This window comes from Sinohyriopsis cumingii, chromosome 2 (genome assembly GCF_028554795.1).
Source record: "Sinohyriopsis cumingii isolate HCF-2022 chromosome 2, ASM2855479v2, whole genome shotgun sequence".
NCBI lineage: Eukaryota > Metazoa > Mollusca > Bivalvia > Unionida > Unionidae > Sinohyriopsis > Sinohyriopsis cumingii.
Genome location: NC_142962.1, coordinates 111,750,155 through 111,774,089, shown reverse-complemented (window position 1 = coordinate 111,774,089; position 23,935 = coordinate 111,750,155). Strand labels below are relative to the sequence as shown.

Sequence of the window (23,935 nt, the reverse complement as noted above, 5' to 3'; positions counted from 1 at the left end):
ATTATCAGCGAGGGTAAAAAAGAATTCCGCGACGACGGCGCATCTCATGTATGGTCGACATTTAACATTATCCGCGACGCTGACGAAGTAAACGACATCATCGATGCTACAATGACTGATGCCCGAGCAAAAACAATTATTGATTATATTAATCAGCGTGAAAAGAAATATTTTTTCAGAATAAAATTTATTGTCAACGTTGAAGACGATACGTGGATTATCCGTGACAAACTCGACCCTGTTCTTGCTAACGGAAAGACCGCTCTGTTAAGCAGCAATTGTAAACCAGGAATGCTGACCGGGATTGATATACCATATTACGCTCGAGCGTATCCTGTAACCGCAGTCATTTATGGAATATACCCGGTAAAAAAAACAAAAATTGATAAACTCGCTCCGATGAAAACTTCGACGGTGTTGAATTGTGTAGCCGAGCGAGTAATGGAACATTTTAAAAACACAAAACGAGGAAACGGTTTAACCGACCTGCGACGTGAAAAAATAACAGCCTGGGGCGATTCGGTTAAGAATACCGGGGCAACAATAAATGATGTTGCTGCGCTATCAAGTAAATTAAAATACTCAATAACAGTAAAAACACTAACCCGGGAAATATTATACAGTTCGAAGCATTATAAAAAGTCAGGAACACCGATTGAAATTATTGATCATAATTCGCACGCGTGGACTGATGCGGTTACAATATTTCCACGAGACCGTGTTGTCAAGTTTTATCGTGGAAACATATACGAGGTTATTTACGCGCTGAGTAAAACCGACCCTGTGTCGGTGTGGTTATTTAGGAGCTCCGAAGATTCCGAGTATGATCAATTTGTGAGACCCAACGGAGAATTATACAGAACAGAATCGTTGCACCAACAAATGAAAAAACTCGCAAAAACGTATATGAGAGATGCTAGCGATGAGCAGTTATTGGTTAATTGTTTTACAGTTCCAAGTGTTGCCGCTCAAGCCGACAGAGAAAGAAATTCGTGGAGACCAACCTGAAGTCAGTTTCTTTCGGATATACAATTAAGTTGTGTCGAGTATGGTCATGGCGGGTTGTGGAACACCCGATATGACTACCGGGATATGATTTCCGTGGATATGATTGCCTGCTATCCAGGAAGCTTTCTCGGGAACGGCGAGTGCCGCGAATACTTTGCGCGGTTTGGACACCCCACGAACTCGATGACACGAGTCGCCGTAAACGGCAGTTTACCCGACGCTGACCTGACAGGATTTGCTCGTGTGACTTCGTTTGAATTTGCTGCGGGACTTCATCCGTGCTGTTATGTTTGGTTTGGCAGACACTTCATCGAAAAGCGCTGGGTACCAATAGTGTTATTGCGATATATGCTTGACAGCGGCATACTGGTATCGTTGACTGTCAGTGAAGCAATCATATGTTATCGACCGCAGACATCAGTTTGGTTGCCAACACCGGAGCGTGTAACTCTCGAAGAAGTTATCGAAGAATGGACACAAGCACGTCCAGAAACTCCTATTGGTGCTATCCGCGAAGGAGCTCCTGAAATTCTCAAGATTAGACTCAAAAACAGTGAAAGTACAGCGAAAGATCTTGGACGAAGAATAATCGGTAAATTTACTCAGCGTGCAGCATTTGATCATAAAATGCATCACTCGCGGTTGATTATCGATGAAGCTGAATTGGATTTTATAATCGCCGACGCGGTTGCCAGAGACATATTTTGTAACAGGGAAAAAGTTGGGCACAATTGTAAGTTATATCGACGGAGAATCGCCTCAATACACACATTTGAGATCTTCAATGCTGGCTTATGTTTCTATAAATTTGTTATCGATGGTAAATCGATTTCCTGACACCGCAGTCAGAGTTGCCACGGATTCATTTTACATCAACAATAAATATTCAGAATCACTGACTGATATAATGAAATTCTGCGGCGGAGATGGATGGGGTTCGTGGAGAATAAAAGCCGAGATGTTACACGAGTATTGTGAATCCGCTGATGTTGCAATCGAGGACGATTATTATAAATCAACGATGCCAGAAATATCTTCCGCACCGTCTGTGGATGATCCAATCACCAGACATAAAACTGTTTATTTGAACGGGCCCGGCCGGTCTGGTAAAACAACTCGAGCGATTGAATTATTTCGGAATTCAGATATGATTGTGCTAACACCTACACACAGACTTGCCAGAGAGATGAAACAGCGAGGAGTCAATTCTTGTACTTATCACAGCTTTTTCAAATACAGCGGCGGTACGTGGACGCCAGATCGAATGGGTACAAAATATATCAATGATATAATAATTTGGGATGAGATATGTACGGTGCCGCTGGAAACGTTAAAAACATTTCTTGATTGGCTGCTAACGAAAAATACCGCAGTCGTTATGTGCGGCGATCACGGTCAACCACCTCCGTTTGTCGGCGCATCTCCGCATGATTGGCTGAGGAATTTTGTTGATTATCACGAAGAAGTGTCTGATGATTACCGAGCACTTGATGCATCGCTGAAAGAATTTAAAACACTAATCAGGCTACAACCGAATAAAATTCAATGTGAAATCATGCGCGAGATGATTCCTGAAACTTCGATGAGTGACTTTTTACGCGTGTGGAAACCAAACGATTTGATAGTGGCGAGTAGAAAGATAGTCAGAGACACACTTCAACAACAGCTATTTCGGTTACAAAAAATAAAGTTTCCAATGCTGCCAACGCCGTTATGTTATAGACCAACTGATACGCGGTTACAAAATATAGATGTTGATATTCCAGGAAAGACAGAGAAACATAATTTAGTATTGAATGATATTGTGTTAGTTGACATCGATGTTGTTGAGGATGCACTAGCGACGAATAAATCCCCGTGGACGCTAGGATACGCAATGACCATTCATTGTTCTCAAGGACTGACTATCTCTGATACAACTGTCTGGATCGTTGATGATCGAATCGAATGGTCAAACTTAGTCTACTTAGCTGTGTCCAGAGCCAGAAGAATATCTCAACTGCGAAGAATTGTCTTGGAAAATCCTTCGGATTATAAATCAAACAATGAAAACAACAGCATCACCGATGGTGATGTAATAAGAAAAAAACTCGCCGGTTACAAACAGAGTGGCAAAAAAAATAATCGCGATTTTGATCTTGATGTTGACTTCGTTGTTGCGCTGAAACAACAGCAGAATAATCACTGTGCGAGCTGTAATTGTATAATGCTATGGCAGTATTCGAATAAAAGTTCAAGACAATTTACCGTAGATAGAAAAGATAACAGTCGCGGTCATACACGTGATAATGTCAAGTTGACCTGTCTTGAGTGTAATCGACGTCGGGGTGCCAGCGCTAGTTAAGTCACTTCAGTGATTTTGGCAGCAATTGTGTGTCCTCGGGAATTACCTGAAGTTGCTCACGAGTGAATCCGCGTTGAGGAGCAGTTGATTCCAACCTGTAGATTGCTGGTCTGCCAGTGGATCTTGTCACGGTGGATATGCTATGTGTGGAAACACTCCAGATGGGATCAGTCGCACTTCGTTTACCACCTTCAAGTTCGCCTGGTTCGTATAAATATCTAACTGTGACATTACCCAACACTGGCTGTGTTGAAATATTATTTCGTTGTATTTGTATATATTTTTTTGTGATCGCGATGGAAGGTTTCATGTTGGTTGTTCGAGTTATTTCATTATTTAGCGCAGCTATCACGCTTGGTAATCTTGCAACCCATTCGCGCGATCTCGTATCCTGAATGAATTCCTTCGCGTATTGATATCCAAATAACCGCTCAGCAAGTGTTCTATTGAATCGCTCAACAATTGCCTGATCACGGTGAATTTCAGTGTGTCTCGTCGTATGGTGACGTTATGTTGTTTCATCAACGATGATACCGCACCTTGAAATTCTTTGCCAGGATCAACTTGTAGCAGATGTGGCCATCGCAGAGGTCCTCGCCGATAAATTCTTTCAAACGCAGAAGCAACCTCAGATGCTGTTTTAGTTGTTAACGGTTCCGCATCTTTGTATCTACTGGCAACATCAACTATGGTTAACGCGTACTTGTATGTGCGTCTTCGGATAGTATCATGTGGCAGAAATAATATATCAGCTTGATGAACCTCATTTGGCACACTAACATCGAAATGCGCGAAGTGAATTTGTTTGGGGCGCGGTAGATAAATTTGCCATATTGCCTGTCGGGATAACCAATTTTTGGCAACCGCGCGTGTTACTGATGCCGCGCTGGCAAGTTTATCAATTGCCGCGTTACCTCTCCAGTATCCGCTTGGGGAATAATAAATCGACTCCATTATATACCAGTACCTAACGCTAATTTACCCTTCATTGCAGTTTTTATCAACCAGGATGCTAACCTTTCTTTGAAAGATTTATCAGGGATGGCATTTAACGCGTGAATTAATTTCACGTCCGCGAGATGGCGCTGTTGCAAATCCTTGCTTCGGTAAGCTACATCATGAGCATGGCACGCTGCATCGATAGCGTTTATCGGATATTCACCGGGTTTTGGTTGATCCTGAGCATCAAGTCTGATATCAAGTCGGGTTCCTGGACCACAGTAATTATATCCTGGAAGATGTTTTTCTCCTGGATATTTAGCCCACGGAGCTCCTGGCAGCGCTGTTAACTTGGCTGCGATATCACCTCCGCTTTTTTTAAAAAAATCTAAATTGTTTTGTGCCACATCGTTCACACTTGCCCGTGAGCGCTTGTCGATTATTTTTTGTTGTAATTGTTGTCGTATCCGTAGTTGGGGTACGTGCTTGGCATTTCACACAATATAAATCCATATTATTTTATGATATATCTAATGGAAATCACTAATTTTTTCCGCGACAAAGCGACGAGAGCCAATCAAGCATAACTCAGTGCTACCAAATTTTGTTCGAATGATTATCATAGGCCCATCTGGGTCGGGTAAAACACAGCTGTTGTTTAATTTGATAATAAAGTGGATGAAGTGGGATAAATTATATTTGATAGCCCCGTCTGTGGACGATCAGCGGTGTTATCAAGTGCTAAAAGATTTTAACGAAAGTGCAAAAACAATCATTGGAAATGCAAGCATTTCTGAGACCGACGAAAACGTAGTTGAATTCATAACTGACATAAATGATGCACCCGGCATTGATGACATCGATGGATCAATTAATAATCTAGTAGTGTACGATGATGTCATGCTGGATAAACAAACAAACCCTGAGAGAATATTTTCCCGTGGGCGTCATAAAAACACTGATGTCATTTATGTGACTCAACGGTATACACAAATTCCAAAAGTGATCAGAGATAATTGTAACGTTCTTGCAGTGTTTAACGGAGTTGACGCACACACGCTGAGAAATATTCATCAGACTTGGTGCAGTGGTGACATGGACCTCAATAAATTTAAAAATTTCTTTAGTCATGCTCAACGAAAACCACACGGGTTTGTGGCGATAAATTTCCATGATCCTCGGACACGATACCGAGTTGGGTTAGATACATTTTTTAACTAAAAATCCTAAAATGATTATCAGCAGAGAGACTACGCCACCAACGTCGTCGTCGACGCTCACCCGTGAAGAAACTTTTTTATAGCGAGTTATCGCTGTCGAAATAACCCCGTTAGCCAGAAAAGAGGATTTAGTCATCATAGTTTCTGGCTAGAAGGGTTTATTTTGTGAAATAAGAACTTCTATCAGAAGAGTTTTTGATAGATGGTCCTGTTGGACGAAAAAGTTGGTGGGCCCAGTCTCTCTGCTGCTGCATTAACATAACCATACAAACCCATTCCATAACGACCAATACATAGTGGAAAACAAATATCACTGTTTGTGATTTGGAAATGAAAAATAGCCATATAAATATTGACCTTAGCATTCAAGAATGGAAAAGAAATCTACTTCACCCGGAGAAGACAATTCGGGATATGGAATTTACCAGATGATAGCGGAAAATATGGAAGTCGCAATTGTCGACCTTATCAACACATGATGTAAAACCGAAACAATCCCCGATAAAAAAAAAAAAATATCGTAATTCCTATTCTTAAAACGGCAAATACCCAAACAGAAATAACAACATGCAGGCGAATATCCTTCACAGACAACATATGCAAAGTGATGGAAACAATGATTAATAACAGGTTCAAGCATCATCTAGAGAGCAATATCTTAATTCCCAAGAAATCAAAGCGGCTTTCGCAATAAAAGATCCACCCAAGACCAATTATTTAGTCTAGAATCATTTAACGCTAAGAGAAAACGCGATATCAACTTCGTAGCGATTTTTTACCACGAAAAACCCTTGTATCTAGTGTGCACCAATGGCTTAATTACGAAATTGAACGATTAGGTATCAATGACCACATGCATCGGTGGATATCCAGTTAACTAAATGAATATCAAATTTGGACAATAATAGGGGACCAATACTCAGACACTTATGCACTAGAGAATGGCATCCCACAAGAAATTGTCTTACCTCCCACCCTATTCAACATAATGCTCAATGATCTATAAAGCGTTGAGGGGGAGAGGCACCACACCGCCCCCCCCCCCCCCGAATAACTAATCGCCTTTTTATTAGGGTATTAAATAGTCGCATATGCTTTATAGGCGCATGCAACCTTAAAACAATATTCAGTCCCTCAATCAGTTTTGCTGCACCATGTTGCTAGAATAACCGATTCCATAGTGTATATGAACAGGTAAGGCACTCCATCCTTTAGTGGCAAATCGAAAAGTGAACCGCCATTGGTCTAAACGTGGCTCAAGATATTGTGAAGCAATCAACGAAAGATATATAAAAAAGGAAGAGAACAAATGGATAAAGAAGAACGAACGTGGAGAAGAGGTGGAGAACTGGCAGATGGAAACGGATAATTACAGTTTCTATGTTAAAAGACGCGTCCGTTTTGTTTAGTGTAACCGACGTCCAGAACATCATCGTTAACATCTCGACGATCTAGAATAATAACACATGGCCCATTTCGGGATCATCTGTATCTACATTGTACGACATTGAACACTAAATGATAAAACTCTTTAAATTCAAGCGCGGATGTGGGCATATAATATGTGTAACTTTACCAAACTATTTGTATCATGTTAAACCTATGTGAACACTTACAAGAATAGTTTCGTTTACGACCACGCGATTTCTCTTCCCTTGCGTTGTGTGTTATAAATACTGGTGTTTTCGTTCACGTCTTTGCCACTAATCCAAAAAGAACAGTGGCTACCTAGCACTGCAAAAGTTATAACCTTACCGCAGCTATGTAACGGTAGAGTGCAGCACATCCTGGTCCAGGTGAAATATATAGAGATCTATCACAACCGCCGATACTAGGAGAGGGAGATGATATCCTTACATACACTAAGGATGGAGGTTATTATGGGGAGGTGGCTAATATAAATCAGGGTGTGAAAAATAGAAGACGGTGAAGGTGAGATTGAGAAGGTAGAGGGAATTAACATACGTCAATTACTACTGGATTGGGTCCAAGAGGTAATGCTGTTGAAGAGAGACAGAGGCTAGATACGTGAAACGGTGAAGAGGATTAGGAGAAAGAACCAAATAGGCATGACTTTTGGCTCAGTTTTGTTATCTGTAGATGCAGCGAATAAGCGGAATAGATGTACCATCATTGTTGAGTGTGACCCAAGAGGTGTAGTTTTGCTAGATATCAAAACAGATTAGCGATTCAGGACAAAATCTGACGCCACTTATCATGGCCATCCATATCTCTTTAAAGAAGAAATACTACTTAAAATTATTGGAACGCTTTGTGTCTTGTGCTGTGTATGTCAATGTTTATATGCCTGTCTATGTCTGTTTCCAAACTAATGAAACAATAAAAACAAGCCTTTATGTTGTATGTTTGTTTAGTGTATTTGCAAACACTCCTGTCTTTATCTTATTTCGTGTGAGTTTCCTTCACTTTCTTTTAAATCCTAACATCCATTTATCGATAATATACTTCTGTGTTTCCATGTACAATCCGTGTTAGTGCTATTACTCGTTTCACTGGATGGTCTACATAAATGTTTAACACACTACATAGAGCGTCTTGGATAGTAGTACAGAATGCATTGTTCAAGAATAAATCACTGGGTTTTAGTCACTTACACACTATGTGTTGGATTGTTTCTAAAATGTTAACATTACATTTCTCTTTACATCTATAACTCCTAAACATTGCAGCCTGAACTTAATTACCTTTGCCCCACGATGTAACCTACATGCGTCTGTATAAGTATCATTTGTTGCTATAATGGTGCATGTACATTCTGTGATGTATATTTAATTTGTATTGTTTGTTGGTTTTTAAATCCCAATATATGATATTCATAATAAAACAGTGTACGTTGGACATATCCCTGTCCAAAATCAAGTTTATTTTCTGCTTGATCTGAAACCTGATTTTAATTAAAAACGTTATAAATAACTACTGCATAGCAAATCTATCTTTGATGTGTATGGGTTTGATATCAGAATCATTATTGATGGAATAAAACATATTGATTTGGGTCTTGGTCTAGGTTTTTGGACTTTCACTATAAATGTACATGGCCAACCTGACATATTCAACATCTGTATTGCAAATTTATTAATATTATCCTAATTATAATTTCCATTATATTTTGTACAAATCAAGAAGTTTCTAGAAGGTTATTTTTCCTTAGGTAATATATTCTTCCCAATGGCTTTTGTGACCTGGGCTGATTTAGTGGAATATATGATTTAGTGACCCAAAAATTATCCATTATTGCATTTTAAGATCTAGCCGAAATAATTGTATTATGGTTGTGTCAAGAAATTCATTCGGGATAGAATTTATTTATCACATTATTTATTTCAAGTTAATTTTCCCTCGAAATAAAGAATACTCATAAAATAGTATTATCTGAAAGAGATATTCTCTGGGACTTATAGTAAATTCAAATCTGGAATTATATTACTGTCATTCAAAAAACGACTATTGGTACAACACAACGATACAGGCTACAACAGTCACATCAACATCTGTATCGTTGCATTTGATTTGGATTTTCACTAAAACGTTTTCAAAGCTTTAACTATTAGGACTTATGTATATGTCTAGGATTATTTTGATTGAATTTGCATTATGAAGAGGTCTTTTTTATATTTGCACTTTCCTTACTAGCGATTTTTTTGGTTGAACTTTTCGTTTATTTATTTCAAGACTATAGACTCGATTAATACTTGTATTCCTTGATCCTGGAGGGATTTTCTGGAAAGCAAAATGTGGGTATTTGACAAAGCTTGCCAGTCTCTTGCCTTGGTTAATCTGTCCGAAGTGTATAGAAAAACATGAGATCAAAAGCGGGTTTAAGCACACATCAACAATTCAACCTGTAAGCAGGACACCATAAGGAAAGTTAAAAACGGCTGTTTTGACCTTCAACCAATACTGCTTGGAATTATACAATTGTACCGCCTAGTGTCGTGTAACCGTAGCATGTTAACGCGCTGAAATGGTAAACACATCGTCTTTATTGAAACATAGATAAGTAATATAGAGTTATATTGACCTGTAATAGTTCAAATATTTTTTCTCTCTCTATGCATGTATATATATATATATATATATATATATATATATATATATATATATATATATATATATATATATATATATATATATATATATGTTATTTACACACACACACAGGGCAGATCGAGCTGAACAAGCTCACCAGTCATATTCGGCACGACTTGTATCTGATTAATAAGTTTTGTGTCTGATTGTAGTGGATCGTTCAAATGTCTATTGACCATGACATAAATGCATAACTATAATTTATTAAAGGTTGCAGTTGTAGAAAAAAGTTCAAGTCCTGGTATACCTGGCTAGCAATGTATGTACATACTATTATTAATCAATTTTAGTATATCATATGTACTCACATTATTTGAACTTTATCTTTTCCAGGTACGTATTTTATGACTGATAGTCGGATATATAAGCCGTTCATAATGGGTTCTGAACAGATCTCTAATGGAGAATCATACTAGGTTAGGTTTTATTTTCATTACTCTAATTTGTACTTTAAAGTTAACACGTGTGACATTTTCGCGATTAGCGAGCTTGTAATAACCCAAATAATCAACACTATCAACACTATCTCAAATATGCCTATTCTGTGGAAGGTTATTAAAATGCAATGAAAATATTAGCCTCGCGTGAAAAGATCATATATATATATATATATATATATATATATATATATATATATATATATATATATATGTATATATATATATATATATATATATATATATATATATATATATATATATATATATATATATGTATATATATATATATATATATGTATATATATATATGTATATATATATATATATATATATATATATATATATATATATATATATATATATATATATATATATATATATATATATATATATATATATATATATATATCCATGGCGGAGAAATTGCGTAGTTGTCAACGAATGTGGTAGAGAGTGAAATGAAATTCGCCCCCCTCCTATTATTCTAGACCTTCGATGGGACATGAATTCATTAGATGGACAGACAGACAGACAGACAGAGATTGAAAATCATAATCTTGAGTGATTTATGGACATCTTCAATAATTGCGTTAATCTACCAGATGACTAGCAGGTACAAAATACCTTAAAATCTTAAATCTTTGTTTTATTTTAAGGCATTATACATATTTCTGAAAGAGGCTTCATAAAAGTTTTACGCCTTTTTAGACACATCCGGGGATACTGGTAAATGCATTAACCTAAGTAGTAACTTGAAAATCAACTGTGTACATATTTGAGCAGAAAATAAAATATGTGTGATATTGTGAAGAAGAAAATGTAGATTCTTACGGTAAGTAACTTACATATTATCTGAAACGAGTGAGAAGAGTTACACTAATGAATCTTCCTAGGACAAGACCGAATATTCTAGCAGTAATGACGATATCGAATGGCAATCAATTAAACAAATTACTTGTGGCAATTTTTAAACTGTGGCATCTGCATCACTAATCAACAGTATATGTTTTAGAAAATGATATGCGATACAGCAGCAATGAGGTATCGTGAGTACAAGAATATATATATATATCCATGGCGGAGAAATTGCGTAGTTGTCAACGAATGTGGTAGAGAGTGAAATGAAATTCGCCCCCCTCCTATTATTCTAGACCTTCGATGGGACATGAATTCATTAGATGGACAGACAGACAGACAGACAGAGATTGAAAATCATAATCTTGAGTGATTTATGGACATCTTCAATAATTGCGTTAATCTACCAGATGACTAGCAGGTACAAAATACCTTAAAATCTTAAATCTTTGTTTTATTTTAAGGCATTATACATATTTCTGAAAGAGGCTTCATAAAAGTTTTACGCCTTTTTAGACACATCCGGGGATACTGGTAAATGCATTAACCTAAGTAGTAACTTGAAAATCAACTGTGTACATATTTGAGCAGAAAATAAAATATGTGTGATATTGTGAAGAAGAAAATGTAGATTCTTACGGTAAGTAACTTACATATTATCTGAAACGAGTGAGAAGAGTTACACTAATGAATCTTCCTAGGACAAGACCGAATATTCTAGCAGTAATGACGATATCGAATGGCAATCAATTAAACAAATTACTTGTGGCAATTTTTAAACTGTGGCATCTGCATCACTAATCAACAGTATATGTTTTAGAAAATGATATGCGATACAGCAGCAATGAGGTATCGTGAGTACAAGAATAAAGCAATGAGTATTATTAGCATTAAACCCAAACGTATTAAAAAATTTACTCCGACCTTATTGGTTACGTACATCTGTTTTACAAAATGCATGTTTTCATTATACTCATTGAAGGTACTTGTTAGGTTACTTAAGCAAACTCCCTCTTGCTATATATTGAATATAATGATGATAGGAAATTTCGCTATGATGACACTGAAGGAGGCAAACTTGACTGTTTTAAAAGGGTAGATTCATAATTTCGTTTAACTGTTGACTGACTCCTGGATGTTTTTTTTTTTTTTTGTGTGTGTAAAATACAACTGTATGTATGCATATATGTCAATATATAACGCGATAAGACAGCGGCGACTAGACAAAACACAAAAGACTATACAATAAAATCCTGTATCACCCGTTGCTGCCTCTGCTGATCTTTCATCTTTCTTGATGAATATTCATAGACGTGCTTAACCAATGTCTTCAAGCGCAAGCACATTATACTTGCCATTTTTACCCGACATGACCTTTCACTCTTTTTGAATGAGCTAATCGAAGTGTCTCTTTCAAGCTTGTTTGAATCAGCGATTCATTTCATGTACAGTTTGACCATGGTTACATTCCTTTGTTGATGTATTTTTCTTTTTGTGAACATATGAAGAAAGAGAAGGAAATCTTCACAAAGGCACCCAATGGTGATTCATGAGTGAAGCGGATCAACTTCCTGAGTTTACGATGATTGATATTAATGGACTCACATTGTTGTATTAAGGGCTAAAGATCAAACCGAATACATCAAATGAAAATTTAACATTAAGATGTATTACCTTTATGATGTTTCAGTAACAGTTGAAAACTGCATCTGTTAACCAATGGCAAATCGCATTCCGTCTTCAATCCAATCCAAAATTAAATTCTTTGAGGACTTGAAGAATCCACAACAGTTAGTATGGTCTGCAAAAGGAGACCCATCCTCAGTACAGAATCAACCTAGACGAAGATGGATACCCCAGGAAAAGAAGATTGGTTCTTTTGTCAAAGAAAAAATACGCACATTGTGTCATGAGGTTAATGACGTGAACAGCAGTAAAATCAATACCTCTAGAGAATACAAATGTACTGCTGCCCACGACGAACGTCTTGATGAAGTTGTGCAACCGGAATTGACTCTAACAGAGTCTGGTAAAAGTAGCCATCAATCTGAAATCCCTTATCATGCAGGTCTTCAAGTAACAGAGGTAACTCAAGTCGAACATACTTCATTAAAGGCATCCATACAGGTTACTAAGCAAGCGGAAAGTGCTGAGAATTCCCTGCACCATCTGGACGTGTCGGAATCTAGCAGAAGCAATAATCGATCTGAAGTCACTTATTCTGGCTTAGAGCTAGAACAAGGCAAGTTTATTTTGTTTAGTCAATACCTTTAATTAAATAATACTCTTTTGCATTCACATTATTAGGCTCATCAAAATAAACCTAATGCTTTTATTGATGTCTGCTGAAACCATGTCATACTATAGAAATAAAGAAAATCATTTGAATTATTAGTGTAAATAAATAATTAAATACATAAAAACAAATAGTGATAAACAGAAAAATTATTCTTATTAACTACCCGCAATAATCAAGATGTATATTTAATTTTGCAAGATATGTCTGCACATAATAAAATTCTAGTTGCAGTTGATTATCTAACCATTGAGACGGCATGTCAGAGTCAGTCCCCATCACATGTTACCATTGGAAACATGTCCATAGTTAAGGTAGAAAACTTCAACCAGCAGATACCAACTAATGACATACGGGATCAAGGTAATATTCAACGACTTTTCATATTTTTTAATTTCTGTATGCATTTGTGCGTGCATGTTTGTTTGCATGTACGGATGCATTTACGTTTTCTTTCAATCCAATCCCTCACATTTTAGTCTTATACTCAGGGCAAACATGTATTACGATATAGATTCATTATTTTAATACCTTGTATCTACTACATATAACGAATCGATTTCGATTGCTTTTTCATATTAAGGTTTACATATTTGCATTGATTTTAATATTATCCTTATCGCTACTGAGCGGAAACATTTAACTTAACTGTTTAACAGCTAAATGGTATAAAACCCTTGTATGATTTAATTATTCTATAGAGTTTTTCATTATGTTTACTGAGGAACAAATAATTATATTTATTTTCAGATTGCATACCGAATTTGTTCCGAATACGCCTTGGTATGTACAAGTTGGCACTGTTTCAATAAATTATATCATGCCATCCATATATATATATATATATATATATATATATATATATATATATATATATATATATATATATATATATATATATATATATATATATATATATATATATATATATATATATTCAAAATCCCAATGTCTACATTGTAACATGTTCCCTGTCATTGGTAATACATGGTAAGCGATTGCGATGATTCAAGCTAAATTTAATGAATGTTCCCTTAAAATGTAGGTATTGACGAAAATCGAGAACTATCTATTAAGTTGTGGTATTTTGCAGTTGGGCAATGAGGAGCTTTCTGGTTAATATAATTATATTATAGCAACACTTGAAGAAACAATGCAGTGTAGTAGTACCTTTACGGTTTGGTATTTGGTTTGTCTTCTATACTAAGTGCATTTATAATGCACAATACATATGTCATTGTGATAACATTACATTGCAGTTGCTGTATTATCAATAATACTATAAAATAAACAACTTTGTGTAAAGTCAGTCCCAGTCAAAATCCCATATTTAACAATTAGATTCTAATTTTCGTATTCATACACGGGAACATTTCTGGACGAAGGATATTTTACTGAAAGCAACAAAAAAATAAATCAGCAATCACGGATCCCTAGCTCATTGACCACTGCGCCATTTATGTGCTTCCGAATTATATTTAAGTCGTGTAGTGTATTAATATTTTCATCTGGTCTACATAAACTGTTTATTTTTGTGCTTATTTTTTCTAAATTCGATTTAATTCAGGCACGGTAACATTTTGTAACACCCATTTGTTTCGAAAGAACAAATTCTTGTCTAGTCAATAAGGTTCTTCGGAAAAAAAACACTAAATTCTCCAGCGCCGTTTTATTTCTTGATTGCTTATTTAGTAGATTTCGGAAATAATGAGATATACGGACCAACCTTTTCACAACTGATCAAATTCGAACAGAAAATGATTATATGATGCGTTATAGAAACATTTCCGAGTATTTGTTATTAGAAAACCAGAATAATGTATGCCTCCAATTATAAATATAGTCGAATATTGATATGACACATTTGATATAGCAAGGCCATCACAGTTCTGCACATTAAAGAAACCACTGTTTCTTTTCGCTAACATGCCAATACCGTAACGAGTTACATAGAATCTCGCACAGCTAAATTATTTCGACAACGACTAGAGGCAATTAAGAAATATCTCCTCGTCTGGATTCTGTTAAACAGCAACTACAAACACCATCAGGAGGCAAAAGTGTAATTTACAGAATTTACAGCAGAATAATTCAAAGAGTCAATTAACGTTCTTCTTCCATCTCTGCAAAAAAAACTGCTACAGCAACTGGAAGAAATAGGAGAATGATCTAAAAAAGACCAATATGATTCTACGAGAACTTTATTCTAAAATAGCTGCTACTCAACCACAATTACAGCAATAAATATAATAAGTATTGGACGCTATTGACCACATCTTCCTTGTATCGATGATGTAGACGATATCGTTACAACCACAACTGACACATATCCAACTGCCCAATTTTGTCAAGAAAGTCATACATTTCCTCAGGATAGCCCCATAGTGGCTGCTTCAACAGGATATCGTGTTTGTAATGTTGTTAGATCCATAGACCGCTGATAGTTCAGGAAAAACTTGGTACCTTTTATGTTTTGAAAATTCCATAGCATGTAACAAACCAAAGATTGAAAACATAAGATTAAACTTTTTGAGATAAAACTCAGCTGCTAGCACGAAATTACATGGATGCGCATTTTCGTTCAAAATGCACCATTCGAAATACCTCTCATTGATGAAGAAAATGCAACCGGAAATGGTCTTTCCACTCTCGGGTAAACGTGTTGTCTTTAAACAAAACAAGGTGGCGATGTAATCCCTGAATATTGTCCAAATAAAACCTCGATGATATTGATATGCGAGATATTATGATTGGTGGAAGGCAAGCCGGCAATAATTCTCCAAAAATCATCAATTAAGGAGCTGCGATTTGTTGGTAGATCATAGAACCATATACAAATTACCGAAGTAGTTGAAAAGTTTATTTAAACATCGATTTGACAACGTTCATATTCCTATATATGCCGTTGAAGCAACCATCGGGTCATTACAAGACCATACGCAATCATCATCATGCTGGAATTTACGTTACGCAATAGCAGTTCATTCATCGCTGGAAGTAACTATCTCAGATACCAATATGTGGATTCGTACGACTACACTGAATGGTGAAATGTATTATATTTAGCAGTATCAAAAGTTACAAGGGAGTTGACACTTTTAAGCAACATCAGGCTCCAACTGATCCTCACTAATGGCTTTGTTGTGCCAATTCACAGGTCTACAGGCCATGACACGTTAAATAAAAAAATTGATCTTGATCATAAATGTATCATGATGCATGACTCTGAGACAACATTACAATAATGGATGCGCTTAGTATACCACAATAATGTTATTACAATATTTTCCTAATGACCCACGACTGTTTACCGCTGACCGAACTGATAATGATCGTTGTCATGCACGCACAAATGTGAGTGTAATTGACGTCGACGCAATAGTTCCCGGTGCTGCTAAATTAACAAAGTAACCATGATGGATGTAATTGTTTGTTTTCAGCAATTTCCTGTAATGGTTCACAGACAAATACACGATGAGAAGCCAACGAATCTAGTCTACATATTGCAAGCTTATCCGTAGCAGCTAGATATTTTATGTGTGGTTACATTCAAGACAGGATCGGTCGCTTTTCTTCTGCCGCCTTCAAGTTTACCATTTTCATATAAGTACCTGCCAGATACTTTGCTACCCAACACAGGTTTATATAAGTGACTAGCTGGAAGTCGCCGCTAAGACTGTATCTGTTTCGTTGCATCAATGGATTTCGTATAAATTCCACGCATGACTTCGTTGTTTAACGTGGATATTAGGCTTGGTAGTCATTCAAGCCATTCACGAGTTCGAGTGACAGGACTGGGACATTTCTTCATCCGCAGTTCCTGTGCATACTGAAGTCGAAACAGGAAGTGTTCGATTAAATCGTTGAATGAAGCTTGATCACGATATATTGCAGTGTGTTCACGTTTGATTCTAGCATAGTGTTTTTGCTTCAGCAATGATACTTCACCAAACAATTCCTTTCCGGGTTCAGCCTGTAGTAATCATGACTAAAAGAGACCGCCACGTTGATAACATTCGTTCAAACGCGGCTGCAACTTCAGTTGTTTTCTTAAGTTCTTCTTGCAACGACGGCCAAACTCAGCGCATATTTGCATGTGTGACTCGGTAGATTTCATGCGTTACCAGTCAAAACAGTGTCTATGTGCAAAAGCAAAATATCTGCCTGATGAACGTCGTTGGGAGTGCTGAAATCAAACGATCCATAATGAATTGTTCTAGGTGATGTTTGTCATATTGGCTGTCAGGCTAACAAGTCAACGGCAACATCACGCTTGACACCTGCTGTATCGGCGAGTTTGCTAATCGCCGATGTGCCTTTCTAGTATCCTCTTGAACTATAATACATAGGTTCCATTATTAAGTATCGGACATATAGTTGGTCACTCAACCGCTAGTGTAAATCTTATTGCCGTTTGTATCAACCAGTAAGCCATTGACTCCATAATTTTTTTATTTTATATTGACCTCTGCATGTGAATGAACTTCACTTTGGCGAGACACTGCTGCAGATCGTTATTTTTATAAGCAACGTCATGAACATAGCACGCTTGATCAATCTCATTCATGGTTGCCAACTTTTTTTCGGTTTTCCTCGTCAAGTCTGACATCAAGTTTGGTTCAAGGGCCACGATAATGATATTTTAGAAGATAGTTTTCACCAGCTTGCTTAGCCCATGAAGTTCGTAGTAATTTCCCTAGGTCCGCGGCAATATCACCACCGTTATGCACCGATGCCCTCAGATCCCAAACGTGATCAGTGAATACAATAATTGTAAGAGTTTGGTTACCTTTAGCAGGATCAATACATGCTGCGAAATATTAACCATACTTGTTGTTCCGGTGAAATGAACATATCTCAGTTTAAAAACATGTTAACACCTGCTCAGGAAACCCCACCTGTATTGATTACAATCAATTTACACGATCCATCACCACGATATCTCAATTATATCGATGATCTTTGGTTGAGTATCACACAGGTTATGAACAAAAATGTTCTACATGAAACAGTGAAACGTCAGTGATAAAAGTCAGCGACGTGCGGGAGCAATATTATTATATGTTTCTATGTATACTTATTACCGATTACTAGTTTGTTATAAAAGACAATTCATTTGCAACGGCTCAGTGACATGACAGTTATTTTATAAAAACAAATCATAACACACTATACCGACATCTACTTTTGATTTACACCATTTACCCCGTGAAGTTTGCAGAGGTGGGGCGGGGTGGGAGGGGCGGTTCTCCCGTAATATTTGATGGATGATTCAATTTTGGGAATAAACATACATAACGTCAATGGAGTTGATTTGCCACAGCCGTCATGATTGTTTGGGTATACAGTTCATTGTTTAAAATAGATCATTAGAAGTTCAAAGGTGGAGGTGAACTCTCCCTTTCTGCTGAAAAAATATCAAAAATACCTCTCAAAAGATATCTCTCATCATTTCTACATTAGTAATTATAGACTTTGAACCACTTTTTGAAACGTTTCAAAATAATAACCAATTTGAATAGTTATGCTCCATTATGACAAGGGATACTATACAGTAATGACGTTATTCGTTCTTATACTAACACAGTGTCTTCAGTGTCATAGTTTACATTGGCCATCGAATCTTAGGAATTAAAACAGTATAATCCAATACGTCCAGAAGGATTCTCAACTGTTAAGGTTCTCTCTGTCTTCTGGTGCTATTTAAGTTGATAGGTTTTGAGAAACGGATATATTATTATCGCATTCCACCACCAGAATAGGATGTGCTAGTTCATCTTAGCACAAAAACGCCTTTACTTAGCATATGTTGTTGCATAGGCCTATTATTTGTCACCTAACCGTCTGTCCAGAAGACTGTTTAGTAACGTAGCGATAACAAGAACAACAACAACAACAACAACAATAATAATAATAATAATAATAATAATAATAACAACTACAATAATAATAATGGTAAATCAAAACATAATCAGCAAGTTTGAATGTGTTATATCTGATAGGTAGATAATTGGATACGTAATGCATCAATGTTGCTTACGAAAGAATTAAACAAAGAGCCCGATGGACGGACAAGCTCGAAGACATGACTTCACTTAACTGGAACGTAATACCGAATAATTAAATAGTACAGTGCACATGTTAATTTAATTTTAGCATAAACTGCATCATGCAAAGGTTGCAGCAAAAGATTTTCTGGAAAAAGTGTGCTTTTGTGTTTGTGTGTGAGTGGAGTGTGGGCTGTTAATATAAGGGTGGTGGTGGTGGAGTATGAATGCTGTTCTTTGTATGAACGGATATTGCCATTGCGTCAAATATACTGTTTCGCCTCTTCGTAACACAGAGTTTGCATTACATTTTTGTTACAAGGGTCGTAGGATTTGAGAAAAAGTATACGCTGCATAGTTTTTCATTTTTCATGATTACTACAGCGAATCAGCTTACTAAAATATATGCATATCGTTCTAAAATCCATATAAATGGTTATTGTTGCGTTTTACGTTTTGTTTTCTAAAGACAGGTCTCGCGATCTTAACTTAAGCACTGCATTCTTTTACAGTTTTACAACTGAAAAGCAATAATGTGCTCCTGATAAATAATTCATAATTACATATGTTGACTTGCCACTATGTATTTGTAATATAATATAGAGGTATGTGTTGCTTAAGCGAAGCTTCATTTTGCACATTAATATATTAGATAATTAACAAGCTGAATAGGCAACAACGTTAAATCACGACTGAATGAATATCGAAATTAGATCGATAGCCTTAACTGGATATCACCTCCACACATCTATTAAACTTCTTTTTCAGAAATATTTCAAATTTGGTCTTCAGAAATAAACGCTTTATTGTAAAGTTGGATATAATAATGTATTCCCCACTGGGGAAATTTATAAATTATAATAATGTATTTTATCCATAGTTCATATTCTCACCTAAACATAAAGATGCATGCCTGATTTAGACCGGTTGATATATTATAAGATTATATGTCACGTGTGTCCCTCTTAGAAATCAATAATACAATATTGACTGTGATCACAGTTGACGAGAGATTCGTAAAGGCCGTAGGTGAAAGTCACGTTCGAATCGATTTACTTTCTCATATTTTATTTTCGTACATTTAGGTCGAAAATCTTTCACTATAACGTGTTCAACTTTCGACGAATGAACCAACTAAGAGCTATTGTAAATGTTTCATTTGCCAATTTTAGAATAAATATCCAGGCATTTATGATATATATATATATATATATATATATATATATATATATATATATATATATATATATATATATATATATATATATATATATATATATATATACTCAAACCTATCTATATCTACATCTATATACATATATACCTACCTATGAGTGAGACATTTACGAACAATATGGTTCTGAAACTTGATTACGTTTTCAGAGTCTACAGAAACCAAGATGATCAAGAAAGGAAAACGTATAGTTAGCACTTTTGTCATGGAAAAAGTGTTAGAAACTCTAGAATTTGCTCGCTGTGCTGGAGTACGAGGGGACAAGTGTTCGGGTAAAACATCTGTTTTATATGGTGTGATGAATATCTTTAGGAAAAAACACACAGACTGGAATGTAATTCTCGTCACAAGCGAAGATCATCTTCTGGCATGTTATAACGAGAAAAATATACTAATCGTTGTTGATGATATTTTGGATCAGAATGATTATATTTTAAAACATTTGGCCGACGTGCAAACATGCATCAAAAGGAAATATTGGATGGTTATATTCTCCTATTCCAACGAGTCGTACAAGAAATATCAAAGGAAATTGAAGAAAGAAAATATGGTTGATGGCCCCCACGTTTTGAATATTTCCAGAGCATATAAATGCACAGATGATGAGAAAATTAAAATCCTGAATTCACACTGCAAGTGCTTGGGGTATGAATTAGCGGAAGAAACCAGCAGACATTGCGTTAAATTGGTTCCAACAAAATATTTTTTCTATTACGTCAAATTTTACATCATGAATAAGGAACAGAGGGTTGAAGGCTCTGTGATCTCCTTTTTTCAGACTCCCATTAAAGAGATTGTCCAAGATCTTGAACAATTAAAACAAGAGAATGTTCTTGGATTCCATGTTCTTTTCTGTTGTAGCTCTCTTGGCCATAGCATGTTTGATATTTCCAACCAATTTCAGATGCAGTTGAAAGAACCTGTCATGGAAATATCAAAGTGGCTCTTGATGGCACATTACAATAAAGATCATGCCAACTGTGTTCAAGGAATGCAACGTGCAGTTAAGAATGTACCAAAAGCTTTTATTCAGCACATTACAAACAACCAATATCGAATTAAGTTCAGCTGTGTCATAGCAGCTGTAAAGTTAATAATTTTGAAAGAATTTAACTCATCAGCTGTAAATAGTGACAGCCTTTTCAGACTAGCTTTGCCACTGTGTGACTTGACTTTATTACGACAATTTACGGAAAGTGATAAGAATCTATCGCGGTTGCAAAAGCACAATAAATTGGGACACATCGTAGACAGATTTGTCTCTGAAATTACGCATGGCAATGTGGACATTATCTGTAAACAACCTCTGTTCAACAATGACGATTTTAAAAGTGCCTTCATCAACATGTTTAGAAACAAATGTGACGAAAACTACAATTGGGAAATCTTTTCAAAATTGGACAAAAATCTAGAAAAGTCTTTGATAGTGTTTGTCGTGGAGAACGATACACCGAATAGTGCAGAAAATTTGACAGAATTTATTTTGGAAAGTAAAAAGTGGAAAAAGTACTCTAGAAAGGAAGGTAGTAAAATTGATAGACAACTTCTGGTTCTAAAACAAAACTCGTTTGCAATAAAAAGTGCTAAGGCTTTCACAGATGAAGGTTTTTTAACACACATCACTTTGATAGAGAGTGTTTTTAAGAACGTCAGGAGGATCATTCAATGGTCGGATAGTCAACAGAGAGAGGAGGCAATACGTAGTGTGATAGAGGTTCAGGGAATGATCTTGTCCGAAAGCAGTACAGACCGAAGATCTGAAATACATAAAGAAGTTGTTAAGTTATTTCAGAATATCAAAATTAAGGCACATATAAACGAGAAAAAACAGTCATTGCTGCAATTATGTGTTATCTGTGATAATGAAAGATTTCTTAAATGGGCAGTAGAACAACGAAAAGAAGAAATAAACCGACGGGACTCTTGTGGTCAAACCCCTTTGCACTCAGCTGTACAAGGAGATAATATCAGCGCCGTAAGAATTCTTATAAAATCAGGAGCTGTCATAGAAATAAAAGATAAGGACGGCAATACAGCGCTGCACTTTGCTGTAAACTCAAACAAGGAAATTTTGAACATTTTGATCCGAGTAAATGGAACTGATGTTAATGTTACAAACAAACAAGGAAAGACGCCGCTGCATATTGCATGTGAGTTACAAAAGACAGAACACATTCAGATTCTTGGACTGGCAGATGTTAGCTATGAATAGCATTTTAAATACGTATCCGCTGTAACGAAAATACGGAAATGTGAGAATCAGAATTTAAAAGCTATCTCGCGTCTGTAGGGTAACACAAATTGAAATACATAAGAACTCTGCGATTTATAAGTGAATAACCGTTCGGGAATGCAACGCTTATAGTGTTTTAGCTGTGAAATGAAATTTGTGAAAACTAAGAACAGTCAAAAAACAATATCAGATGCATGATCAGGATCCCATGCAAATGCAAAGTCAGCTACATAAGACATGATATTGCAATTATTCCAGACTTAGATATCCACACACACACACATAAACACAGACACACATACACACACAAACATACTATTCACATTAAATTAGTAAACTAAAAGATAAGGATGGCAATAGAGCGATGCACTTTGTTGCAAACTCAAAAAAAGCCATTTTGAGTATTTTGATACGAGTAAATGGAAGGGATGTTAATGTTACACAACAAACAAGGAAAAACGCAGCTGCACATTGCACGTGAGTTACTGAAGACAGAACACATTCCAATTCTTGGACAGACAGATGTTAACTATGAGTGGCATTTGTAAATACATATCCGCTCTAACGAAAATACGGAAATGTGAGAATCAAGATGTAAAAACTATCCCACGTCTGTAGGTTATCACAAATTGAAATACATAAGAAATCTGGAATTTTTAAGTGAATGACCGTACGGGAATGCAATGCTTAATGTGTTGTAGCTGTAAAATGAAATTTGTGAAAACTAAGAACCGTAGAAAATTAATATCAGATGCATGATCAGAATCCTATGCAAATGCAAAGTCAGCTACATGAGGTGATATTGCAATATCTCCGGACTTAGATCTGTACACACACACATGCACACAGACAAACATGCACACACACAAACATACTATTCATATTAAATTAGATTTTCTATAACTCTGAAAAAATGTTATGTTTTACTTTCCTAACATTTGAATTAACACCCTCAGTTTTTTTTGTCAATTGCTTAAAAGAACAGAGTCGATTTGAGTCAGTGAATCTATCTGCATATATAGTGTCTGGCATGCGTTCATATTTGCGCAGAAAATAGTGCAAAACTGTCCTAAAGTAAACATTGTCAGGGCAGATGATTTTCACCGTTGTATATAGTTGGATATATGACTTGGATTTGGACAGTATCAGAACGATCTCGCCCCCTAATCCCTTGTAAAAATAAAACTTTGAAAAATAAAATGCAAACAA

The 23,935-nt window shown here is 36.1% G+C and overlaps 1 protein-coding gene across 6 annotated transcripts in view; it reads left to right on the top strand.

The window, feature by feature from the left end:
- Nucleotides 1-23,641, top strand: part of LOC149805615 (uncharacterized) — a 44,192-nt gene extending 20,551 nt beyond the window's left edge. For 2 of the 6 annotated variants that reach the window (XM_089950248.1, XM_089950249.1), the window contains 4 exons: nucleotides 9,955-10,037; nucleotides 12,607-13,575; nucleotides 13,963-13,995; nucleotides 20,643-23,641. In XM_089950248.1, coding sequence (XP_089806374.1) covers nucleotides 13,416-13,575; nucleotides 13,963-13,995; nucleotides 20,643-22,705 — 2,256 coding nt within the window. In that variant the 5' untranslated portion in view covers nucleotides 9,955-10,037; nucleotides 12,607-13,415 and the 3' untranslated portion in view covers nucleotides 22,706-23,641. Of the gene's footprint in view, nucleotides 1-9,954; nucleotides 10,038-12,424; nucleotides 13,576-13,962; nucleotides 13,996-20,642 lie in introns of all 6 variants that reach the window. The other 4 variants (XM_089950250.1, XM_089950251.1, XM_089950253.1 and 1 more) reach the window with 3 other exon arrangements.
- The last annotated feature ends 294 nt before the right edge of the window (nucleotides 23,642-23,935 follow it).